The following is a 12,037-nucleotide window of genomic DNA, read 5'->3' as shown; positions in this document are numbered from 1 at the left end:
AGAGGATTTTCCACACAGTGCATGCTTAGGACCTGGAAAGGAGGCAACTTCAATCATGGCTTTCAGAGAGAGTTCACTCATTAACTGAAAAATAAAAAAAAAATTACAGGGCTAAGGGGAAAAGGTAGGGAGTAACACTCGATGACAACCATCCACTCCCTCCAGCTCAATGCTCAGTAGTTTCACAGTGTACTATCTACAAGATGCAGTACAGAAATTCACCAAAGATCTTTAAGGGCAGAACACCATGGGAACACCATCATCGCCACTCACCGTCTGTTGACTTGGAAATCTATCGCAGTTCCTTCAGTGTCACTGGGTTAAAGTCCTGAAACTCCCTCCCTAAGAGTATTGCACGATTGCAAATCACCATGGGTGATTACAGACCAGTGACTGAAATTCTAGGTCTCAATGGAGGGAAGTGGGTGGATGTGGAATACAAGTTTCATGTTGTTGATTTTACTGCTGCCAATTTTCTTTATATTGGAGGAAGTTGGGCTTTCATAACTTCCCATATTTGGCATTTATCAATTGACAGCCCATGATGTTACCAAACTCACTGTCAGCTAGTCAATATTGGAAATTTACTCGTGTCACTCTGCTCTTTAAAAAGGGTGCCAGAGGGAAACCAGGGAATTACAGACCAGTTATCCTGACACCTATGGTGGGGAAATGATTAGAGGGTATGATCATTATGATCATCTTGAAAAATGTTTGTTTATCAGGGAGAATCAGCATGGATTCATGAAGGGTAGGTCCTTCCTGACAAACCTCATAGAGTTTTTTTGAAGAGGTGACAAAGACACTGAACAGAGGTAAATCAATGGGATGTTGTTTGTAAGGCATTCCAGACTTTTGATAAAATCCCACACAAGAGGTTGTTAGCTAAGATGGAAGCCCACAGAGTTGAAGGCAAATTATTGACATGGATAGGAAATTGGTTGAGTGGCAGGAAACAGACTGTTGGAATATTGGGTAAGTACTGAAAATGGCAGGAGGTGACTAGTGGTGTCCTGCAGGGATCTGTGTTGGGGCCTCAATTATTCACAGTCTTTAATAACGACTTGGGCAATAGCATAAAAACTATTCAAATTTGCTGATGACACAAAATTGGATAGCATTATAGACAGTGTTGACTACAGCATAGCATTACAACAGGTTATTTGGGCATTTGGGTTAATAGGGCATTTATTGATTGATGAGGTGAAAGGGCAAAGCTATTGCAGATGGATTTAAAGATAAGTATGTGTAAAGTTATCTATTTGAGACCAAAAATGGCTCGATCAAAGTATTGATTGAAGGTACAAAGTTAAATACAGTGAATTTGGGGGTTCAGGTGCATAGCTCTTTAAAATGTCACAAACAGGTGCAGAAAATAGTCATGTGGGCTAATGGAATGCTGTCCTTTGTATCTAAAGGCTGGAGTATAAGGATGCAGATGTTATGTTTCAGTTTTAAAAAACCCTAGTTAGACCCCAGAAGTTGTGCATAGTGCCAAAGGATGTTGTGGGTTACAGAGGGACATAGATAATATGCAGAGCTGGGCGGAGAAGTGGCAAATGGAGTGTAATGCAGAAAAGTGTGAGGCAATTTATTTTGGAAGAAATAACAGGAATGCAGAGTACTGGACTAATGATAAAATTCTTGGCAACGTAGATGAACAGAGAGATCTCGGTGTCCAGGTGCATAAATCCCTGAAAGTTGCCACCCAGGTTGATAGGGTTGTTAAGAAAATATACGCTGTGTTGGCATTTATTGGTCGGGGGATTGAGTTTCGGAGCCACAAGGTCATACTTTAGCTGTACAAGATACTGGTAAGGCCGCAGCTGGAGTATTGCGTACAGTTCTGGTCATTGTATTATAAGAAGGATGTGGAAGCTTTGGAAAGGGTGCAGAGGAGATTTACTAGGATGTTGCGTGGTATGGAAGGAAGGTCTTATGAGGAAAGGCTGAGGGACTGAGGCTGTTTTCATTGGAGAGAAGAAGGTTGAGAGGTGACTTAATCGAGACGTGTAAAATAATCAGAGGATTAGATAGGGTGGACCGTGAAACCCTTTTTCCTCGGATGAAGGCTAACACGAGGGGACATAGCTTTAAATTGAAGGATGATAGATTTAGGACATATATCAGGGCTAGTTTCTTTACTCAGAGAGTAGTAGGGGTGTGGAAAGGCCCACCTGCAACAGTAGTAGACTCGCCAACGTTAAGGGCATTTAAATGGGCATTGGACGTACATATGGATAATAATGGAATGGTATAGGTTAGACGGACAGCAGATTAATTTCACAGGTCGGCGGAACATCGCGGGCTGTAACCTTCTATGTTCTGAATAGAAGCTCACCTAATTCAATCTAGACTTGAATGTCACTTTACCTAATTAATGGGAAACCAAAATAGTAAAAATGTGAAATACTTAATGCGAGTGCTCCTCTGGGACATTACTATATGCACATTTCCGCCTCAGTATTGTAATTGACTACTTCCTACTTTTAACACCAAAGTCCTAAACTTCAGTACATGGTTTATAGTGAATGGCTGGTGCTCAGTCTTAGAGTACTGTGAGCAGATCTGGGCACCACACCCTAGGAAGGATATTTTAGCCCTCGGGGAGTTCATCACAGGTTTATAAAGATGATACCCTGGACTTCAAAGTTTAAATTATGAAGAAAGATTTGACATTAGTCCTTTATTCTCCTGAATTTAAAAGGATCAGGGGTGATCTAATCAGGGTCTTCAGAATATTAACAGGGAAAGACAGGGTAGATAAAGATAAACTATTTCCATTGGTTGAAGATTCTAGAACCGGGAATCATCGTCTAAAAGTTGTTCAGGAGAGATATTAGAAAGCTTTTCTACACCAAAGACTGTAGGAGGTTTGGAACTCTCTTCCTCAAATGGCAGCTGAAACTAATTCAGTCATTAATTTAAATCTGAGATAGATAAGTTTTTATGAAGCAAGGGTATCAAGAGATATGGGCCAAAGGCAGACATTTCAAGTTCAACCACACATCAGCCATGATCTTATTGAATGGCCTACTCCTGTTGCTATGTACCTAGTAATTAAATTGGGTTGTTCTGTGGTGGTAAGCAGCTTACAGGCTGGATTGAGGGTGTGTAGTGTCTATGGAGGAGACATCACAGCATTCACTAGATGTGGGCACACCATGAAATTAAGCACTCAGTCATTGGTACACAAGTGCCACCAGGTGTGTAGAGGTCAAAGGAAGAGGGGTTTGTGGCCTTCCTGACATCACAAGAGGTAAGAAAGGAGGATAGAAGTTCCAGAAATTATTCTATGTGCAGCTGAGCATAATCATAGCATATGGAAGAGGCCCTTCAACCCACCAAGTCTATACTGCCAAAAAGCTGCTACTACTACTACACCAGTCCCACTTTACCGCACCAGCCCCATAACCTTGAATATTATGATACATCAAGTTCTCTTCCAAATACCTTCTCAAGGTTGTGAAGTTACCTGCCTCAACTCCCTCCCAGGCAGTACATTCCAGAACATCACCACCCTCTGGGTGAAAAAGCTTTTCCTCAATTTCCCTCTAAACTTCCTGCCTTTCACTTCACTTCAATATTATGTTATTAGCAACTCGACTAGGGGGAGCTGGAGTTTTTGAAGAGATAACAGAGAGATTTAATGAAGGCAAAGCTGTTGATAGGTTGTGTACATAGATTTCCAAAAGGCTTTGGAGCAGTGCCCTACACACACAATTGTGAGGAGAACTGTAGGCCATTGAATAAAAGGGACAGTAGAAACTTGGATACAAAATAGGAAACAGAGTAATGGTTAACACATATTTTTCAGGCAGGAGGTGGAATTGTAGTAGAATTACCCAGGGGTCAGTATTGGGACCCTTGCCTTTTATGATCTATATTAATGATCTGGATCTTGGTGTGCAGGTGACAATTTCAAAATACACACATCTCAAAAAACTTGGGAGAGTTGTAAACTGTGTGGATTGTGTAGAACTTTGAAGAGACACTGGCATCCTGGTGGAATAGGCAGCTAAGTGTAAATGAAGTTCAATGGAGAGAAGAATGAGTTGATATACTTTGTTATAGATAACATGGAGAGACCATATTAAATTAAGGGTACTTGATTCTAAAGGGTGTGCACAAGCAGAGTTGTACTTAAGTCTTTAAAGGGGTCAGGATAGTAGAGAGAGCATACAATATTCTATAGGCTTTACTCATAGAAGCATACAGTACATGAGCAGGGACGCTATATGAATTAACATAAGATGCTGGTTAGACCTCACTTGGAGAATTGTGTACAGTTCTGAGCACCACACTTTGGTAGGGATATGGATACATTGGATAGAGTGCAGAGGGGATTTACGGGAATGATCCAGGGACGAGGCACTTGGGCTGTGAGGAAAGATTGAAGAAGTTGAGACTGTTTTCCTTGGAGAGGAGAAGGCTGAGTGGAGGCTTAATAGAAGTTTTCAAAACCATGAGGGGTCTGGACAGGATGGAGAGAGAGAAAACGTTTCCATGTGTAAACAGATTCAGAATCAGAGGGCACAGTCTTAAAGTGTTCTGCAAAACAAACAAGTATAAGGTGAAAAAAAAACTTTCTCACTGCAAGTAGTTAAGGTTTGGGAGGCACTGCCTAGAAATGTCGTGGAGGCAGCTTCAAGTGAGGCTTTCATCAGAGCCTTGGATGACTATTTAAACAGAAAGCATGTGCAGAGTTCTGGGGAAATGGCAGCAGATTTGTGATAAAATGCTCAGAGTTGTTGCAGAATTCCGGCTGAATGGGTTCTATCTGCACTGTCAAGATTAGAGTGGTGCTGGAAAAGCACAGCAGGTCAGGCAGCATCAGAGGAGCAGGAGAATGGGTGTTTCGGGCAAAAGTCCTTCATCAGGAATGAGGCTGGGAGCCTTGGGGGTGGAGAGCTAAATGGGAGGGGGATGGGGCTTGAGAGGAAGGTAGCTGAGATTGCCTCATTCCTGATGAAGGGCTCCTGCCTGAAACGTCAATTTTCCTGCTCCTCGGATGTTGCCTGATCTGCTGTGTTTTTCCAGCACCACTCTAATCTAGACTCTGATCTCCAGCATTTGCAGGCCTCATTTTTGTCTATCTGCACTGTATCAACTATGTGATTCCGTGACAATGCAGATTTGCATGTGAGAAGGAAGATTACTGATCAAATAATGTCACCTTCAGTTATTTCAACAATTTGGGTGTGAGGCTTCTGGCAATGCCAACTTTTTGAGTATGAGATAATAGAAATGGTTCTCATTTATGAGCCTTATCAGAGATTGAGTAATAAGTCAGGTGTTGATGTGAGCAGCGACAAAGTTTGATGGTGTTCTTGGAAGAATATGATTTTTAAAAATATGTTCAGCAATGGGATGTGGGTATTGCTCACACAGCCAACATTTATTTCCCTAATCGGGGAAGTAAAAGTCTCGTGGTATTATCACTGATCTGTTAATCCAGAGACCCAGGTAATATCTGGGGACCCTCATTTGAATTCTGCTGTGGCAGATAGTAGAATTTGAATTCAATAAAAATTTTGGAATTATGAGTCTAATGATGACCTTAAATCATTGTCGATTGTCAGGAAAACCATCTGGTTAATGATTGTCCTTTAGGGAGGGAAAGTGCCAGCCTTACCTCACCTGGCCCATAGCAACATGACTAACTCTTAACTGCCCTCTGCTTGGGCAATAAATGTTGGCCTAGCCAGTGAAGCCACCATCTCATAATGCATTAATAAAAAGGTTTTGAGAAAGTGAGTTTTGTCTTGAACTGCTATATTCTGTTTGGTGGAGGTAAACCCACTCCGTTTCATTTCTTGGAGTCTTTTGAAGCACTTTGATACAACTGAGAGATTTCACAAGTCCTTTCAGAGGGCAGTTAAGAGTCAACCCCATTACTGTGAGTTTGGAGTCACAGCTAGACCAGATCAGATACAGATAGTAGATTTCTTTTGCTAAAGGACATTGTGAACTCAATGGACTTCTACAATCAGCAGTGGTTTCATGGTCATCATTAGAGTTTTAAGATTTTTTTTGAAGAATCTATTTCCATCATTTGCACATGAGGAGATTTGAATGCAGGTTCCCAGGTTGTTACAAGGTATGACCCAGAATGTGAATCTGTCAACATTACCAAGTCATGAGCTCCCTCAGAATATCTATGCACTCACTGATCTTGACCACGTGCGTAAGGTCATTGAACTCCATGTGTTAATTCTTCCAGATTCTCAGGGCTAGACCACCGGAGCTGTCTGCACACCTGGTGTGTCTGGAGGACCTCTGCCTCCTGTAGATAGAGAACACCTTTCTCCATCATGGCCTATTGTGCAGCTTTGAAAGCCTGCAGCAGATTTAGCTCACCCAGGATTCCTAGTATATGTTTCACTCACTTCCGGGATTGCAGCCTGACTTTATACAATATTCACACATATTGATTATGTATTCAGTCAATCAACAGCACACATAGCTCTGTCTACACAGAGGAATCATGTTGGCCTCTCTGAGGAGTGGACAAAGCTGCTGTAGTCACACATTGTGATCCCTGTGCCCATTTTCAGGACTGTTCAATGTAACCTTTTAGCATGTCAATCTTTGGTTTTCCAAGGAGCTGCATCACACCAGTCAACATTAGAAAAATTCCTGAGTCCTACTTCCAACACTATCTGTATCAGAAATACGAGCCCACTTGGGAATTTCAGAGCCATTCAGAATATTCCAATGCACTTGTTCATTAACATAATTAATGTGGAGATCAATGGATGCATATTTTTAAAATTCCTCTTTCAACAGGAGAATGGTGCTGACCCATGTTCGGTCATTTCACAAGCTGATCGATTACACCAGGAGCCAGATAGTATACGCAAATGGAGAGAAGAACAAATAAAGCATCTAGCAGAGTTGGGTAAGTAATCAAAACCTGGTAAATTACACATGACAGATGAAATTTAAAGTAGAGGTGTATGAAATTATTCACATTGGATAAAAAAATTGAGGAGATATAATATGAATTCATTGCATTACATGAATTCATATTGTATCTTTATGGCCCAGCATACTCCCCCACTCTATCACAAACACCAAATCCGAAGGATAATCCGAGTTCGGAGAAGTGTGCTAGAAGGTGAGCTAGGGGCAGCACCAGGCATACCGAAGCATGAGGTGTCAACCGAGTGAAGCCATAAGAGAATAGAATCGAATATCCTTTATTGTCACATGGACTGTTATACAGAAGCACAATGCAGTGAAAAGTTTTTACATTGGCTGCCTCTGATGACGCCATCTTAGGTGCAAGTAACTAAGTATAAATCTTGGATAATCTTGGATAAGTATAATCTTGAAATAAAAGGAAAAGTGGTAGCATTACTTACAGTGTCTAAACAATGTTAGAAATAAGATAGTTATGACATAGTTAAAGGATTGTCATTACAGTCTGGTAAAGAATTTCAAATAGACATTACAGTACAGCAGGAGAAAGTGAGGACTGCAGATACTGGAGATCAGAGCTGAAAATGTGTTGCTGGAAAAGCGCAGCAGGTCAGGCAGCATCCAAGGAGCAGGAGAATCGATGTTTTGGGCCTGAGCCCTTCTTCAGTACAGCAGCTGAGTGAGTACATGGTCTGACTACCCACACAAGGCCTCATCCAAAAATGTCCCGCTCCACTCCAGGCCTCCAGTCCATTCGGCACCGACATTCGGTTGCACCAAGGTAAGTAGCTCTGCTCTGGACTCAGGGTTCCCCCCTCCCACTGGGACTCGGGGATTCCCCCCTCGCTCTGGGACTCGGGGTTCCCCCTCGCTCTGGGACTCGGGGTTCCCCCTCGCTCTGGGACTCGGGGTTCACCCTCGCTTTGGGACTCGGGGTTCACCCTCGCTCTGGGACTCGGGGTTTCCCCTCACTCTGGGACTCGGGGTTCCCCTCTCACTCTGGGACTCTGGGTTCCCCCCTCACTCTGGGACTCGGGGTTCACCCTCGCTCTGGGACTTGGGGTTCCCCCCTCACTCTGGGACTCGGTGTCCCCCCTCACTCTGGGACTCGTGGTTTCCCCCCTCACTCTGGGACTCGTGGTTTTCCCCTCACTCTGGGACTCGGGGTTCCCCCCTCACTCTGGGACTCGTGGTTTCCCCTCGCTCTGGGACTCGGGGTTTCCCCTCGCTCTGGGACTCGGGGTCCCCCTCGCTCTGATCCATTAGTTGTGGAACCACTTGAGGCTGGTACAATTACAACGTTTAAAAGGCATCTGGATTGGTATATGAATAGGAAGGGTTTAGAAGTATATGGGCCAAATGCTAGCAAATGGGATTATATTAATTTAGGATATCTGGTCGGAATGGATGAGTTAGACCACCGAGTCTACTTCATAGAGTGCTGTACACCTCGATGACTCTGTCCCTTGCTGTTTATGCTGTTTAGCACACATTTTGTCTTGTTTGGTAGTTTCACCCAGTTGACACATCATTTATAAGTATGCCTGGTGCTGCTTCTGGCATGCCCTACTGTAGTCTCCATTGAGCCAGGGTTGATCCCCTGGCTTATTGGTAATGGTTGAGTGGGGGAAATGTCAGTCCATGAGGTTACAGATTATGTTGGAGTCCAAGTCTGCTGCTGTTGATGGCCCACTCATAATAATACCACTCAACACGATGGAGGTTATTCTCAATGTCTTCACAAGGACTGTGCTGTGGTGACTCTTATTTACACTGTCATGGATAGACGCACCTGGAGCTGGCAGGTTGATAAGGATGAGCTCAGAGTTTGTCTTTCCTCCTTGTTGGTTCCCTCACCATCTGCTGCAGATCCATTCTGGTAGTTGTGTCCTTTAGGACCCGACCAGCTCCATCTGTAGTGCTGCTGCCGAGCCACTCTCCCAACTAGAATACATTTTGTGCCGTTACCATTCTCAGTGCTTCCTCTAAATGTTGCTCAACATGGAGGAGTACTGATTTATCTGCTGAGGAAGGACAGAACATGGTAATTAGCGGTGGGTTTCCTTGCCCATGTTTAACCTGAAGCCATGAGACGTCATGAGGCCTGGAGTCAATGTTGAGGACTCTCAAGGCAACTCCCTCCTGACTGTGCAGTCACCTCTGCTTGGTCTGACCTTTCAATGGGACAGGATATATCCAGGGATGGTGCCTAGGGCATGCCAGGTATGATTCCATGAGTATGACTGTGTCAGATTGTTGCTTTATTAGTCTGTGAGACAGGTCTCCCAATTTTGACACCACTTCCCAGATGTTAGTCAGGAGAACTTTCCAGGATTAACAGGCCTGTTTCTGCTGTTCTGTTTTCTGGTGCCTAGGTCAATGTGAGCTGGTCCTTCATTTCTTTGTTGAGACTTTGTAGGGATTGATATGACTGAGTGGCTTGCAAGGCTATTTCAGAGGGCAGTTGGGAGTCAACAACATTGCTGTGGGTCTGGAATCACATACAGGCCAGACTCCAGATGAGGATCTCAGGTTTCCTTCCCTGAAGGACATTAATGAGTTGTCAAGAGGAGTTGGAGAGTCTGCAAATGGTTGTAGACAGTGAGTGTGTAAAAGGTTGGCAGATGGGAGAAAATGTGAACTTGTCCATTTTGGCACGAAAAATAGAAAAGCAATGTATTATTTAAATGGTGAGGAATTGGAAAGCTTGGTGTGTGCAGAGGGACCTGGGTGTTCTGGTACATTAATCAGAAGATGTTAGTTTCATGATACAGCATGTAATCAGGAAGTCAAATAGAATGTTGGCCTTGATGGCAAGGGAAAATGATTGTAAAATTGGGGCATTCCAGAGAATTCTTCCAAACATTCTGCAATGGGATCCTTCACATCAAAGATTTCAGTAACAGGACAGAAGCTTCAATCCAGTTATTATCACCATCTTTTACTCAGGCCCTGAAGCCCTCCCCTTCATTATGCCCTTTCACCAAGACCTCCATGCAGTGTCCAAAAATGTTGGGGTTTGCCATCTCCCATGAAACCCTTCCATCAGTGTTTCCCTGGTCAAAGTCATTCCTGCATAATTGCAATGTCCTTCCTTTCAAGAGATATAGACCAGTTTGAGATGGTGCTGACCACCAATGTGATTGCCCCCTGCCAATGTATACAGGTAATCGACAGTGTCATTAATATTGATTGGATGCCGACACAGGGGGAAATGGAGGACTACAGATGCTGGAGATCAGAGTTGGAAAGTGCAGTGCTGGAAAAGCACAGCAGGTCAGGCAGCATCAGAGGAGCAGAAGAGTTAACGTTTCAAGCATGTGCTGTTCATCATCTACCCCATCATCTTCATCATCACCAGCCCCACCCTACCCCATTTATCTCTCAGCCTCCATGAGGCTCTCCCTCATTCCTGATGAAGAGCTTATTCTTGAAACGTCGCTTCTCCTGCTCCTCGATGCTGCCTGACTGGCTGTGCTTTACCAGCACCACACTCTTTGACTCTGGGTACGGACACAGTTGAAATGAGTAAGCAGCAAGTTGATGTCTGCCTGCATTGTAATCAACAGGTATGAATTTTTACAGCAATCACATTTAGTCCTGTCTGTGTAATAACCCCATGACAACAATGGAATCCTAATCCCAATAAACGCTAGAAAAAGGAATTATTCTTACCTTTGAACTTCTTAGATGCCCACTCTCGTGAAGCAGAACTAGAATGGAGGGAGAAAGCAAAGAAAGATTTGGAAGATTGGTACATACAACAAGCAGAGCACCTCGAAGAAATGAAAACTAATAACAGGTATTCCTGTATTGCCAAGAGCTCAGTATTGTCATGTATCAAACAGTAAACCCACTGGGAGGAGTGGTACACTGTCCAGTCTTAACATTTTGCCAATTTATTTTGCTTTTGAGTGGGAAGATTTTATCCAACTATTAAAAAGGAATTATGTTCTGAAACGTCAGTTTGAAAGAATAAGTAAATAATTCAGTAAGGAACATGAGACTGGGAGGAGGCCATTCAACCCTTCAAACCTGTACTGTCATTCAATTTGATCTGGTCTGTACCTTAGCTCTATATACCTGCCATGGTTTATATTCATTAATTTCCTTTCCAATCATAAATCTATTCATGTAACTTTACAAATTTTCAATTGAACTCCAGCCTCAAATGTTTCTTTGGGAAGAGGCAGGAAGTTTAGGGGGAATGTGATGAAAATGTGTTCACCCAGAGGATGGTGGGAATCTGGAACTCAGGAGGGGAGAGGCAGAAACCGTCATATCATTTAAGAAGTATTTAGATATACATTTGTGATGCAAAGGTATACAAGGCTATATGCCAAGTGCTGGAAAATCGGATTCGCACAGTTAGGTGGTTGTTTCTGACTGGAGCAGAATCAGTGGACGAAGGTGCTTTTTTTCTGTGCTGTAGATGTCCATGACTTCTTTGGTCAAAGGAAAACAACCCAGATTTCTCCAAATGAACCTAGTGGCTAAAATGTTCCATCCCTGGAATCATTCTGGTAAATCTCCTCTACAACCTCTCAAGGCTCCTCACAACTTTCCTGATATGTGATCAATCTTTGAATTGTGGCCTACGGTAATATATGTAGTTTATACGGTAATATATGTAGTTTATACAGTAATATATGTAGTTTATACGGTAATATATGTAGTTTAAGTTTATACATTTATGGTTGCAGATTCTCACTTCCCTCATTTGATTTGTTTGACCAGTTCTTTGCCTTTCTGATGAAATCGTAGAGCTAATGAGGGAAGGTGTTTCCCAGTTTATCAGGAAGGGAAACACACTAAACAAAGCAGTGCTTCAAGAAGACACCCTCCCCACCGCCCCCATCCCCAGGGCGATTAATGCTGGCCTACCCTACAATGCTTATGTCCTGTGATTTTTAAAAAAAAACTCTGTTGGCCTTTATTAATGATTGAATCACTTGCTTGTGAATCAGATTTTGCCTAAAGATACATGGTCTTTGAGCCAAATTCACAGAGGTTTTCAGTTTCGACTTGGTTGACATTTGTCTACTTGCCCCCTCATTACATCAACCATTGCATTCAGCTTGGCAGTGCTACTGACTAGTCACCATCTGAGTTC

General features: G+C 43.0%; 1 protein-coding gene across 4 annotated transcripts in view; it reads left to right on the top strand.

The window, feature by feature from the left end:
• Positions 1 to 12,037, top strand: part of LOC140485529 (clathrin light chain A-like) — a 52,252-nt gene that overhangs the window by 24,536 nt on the left and 15,679 nt on the right. For all 4 annotated transcript variants that reach the window (XR_011962381.1, XM_072583717.1, XM_072583715.1 and 1 more), the window contains exons 3-4: positions 6,790 to 6,901; positions 10,615 to 10,726. Coding sequence is in view for 3 of the 4 variants with exons in the window: in XM_072583717.1 (XP_072439818.1) it covers positions 6,790 to 6,901; positions 10,615 to 10,726 (224 nt within the window). In the remaining variant the exon portion in view is untranslated. The remainder of the gene's footprint in view (positions 1 to 6,789; positions 6,902 to 10,614; positions 10,727 to 12,037) is intronic.

The sequence above is a fragment of the Chiloscyllium punctatum genome, chromosome 14, assembly GCF_047496795.1.
Source record: "Chiloscyllium punctatum isolate Juve2018m chromosome 14, sChiPun1.3, whole genome shotgun sequence".
NCBI lineage: Eukaryota > Metazoa > Chordata > Chondrichthyes > Orectolobiformes > Hemiscylliidae > Chiloscyllium > Chiloscyllium punctatum.
This window is presented reverse-complemented; position numbering and strand designations above follow the sequence as displayed.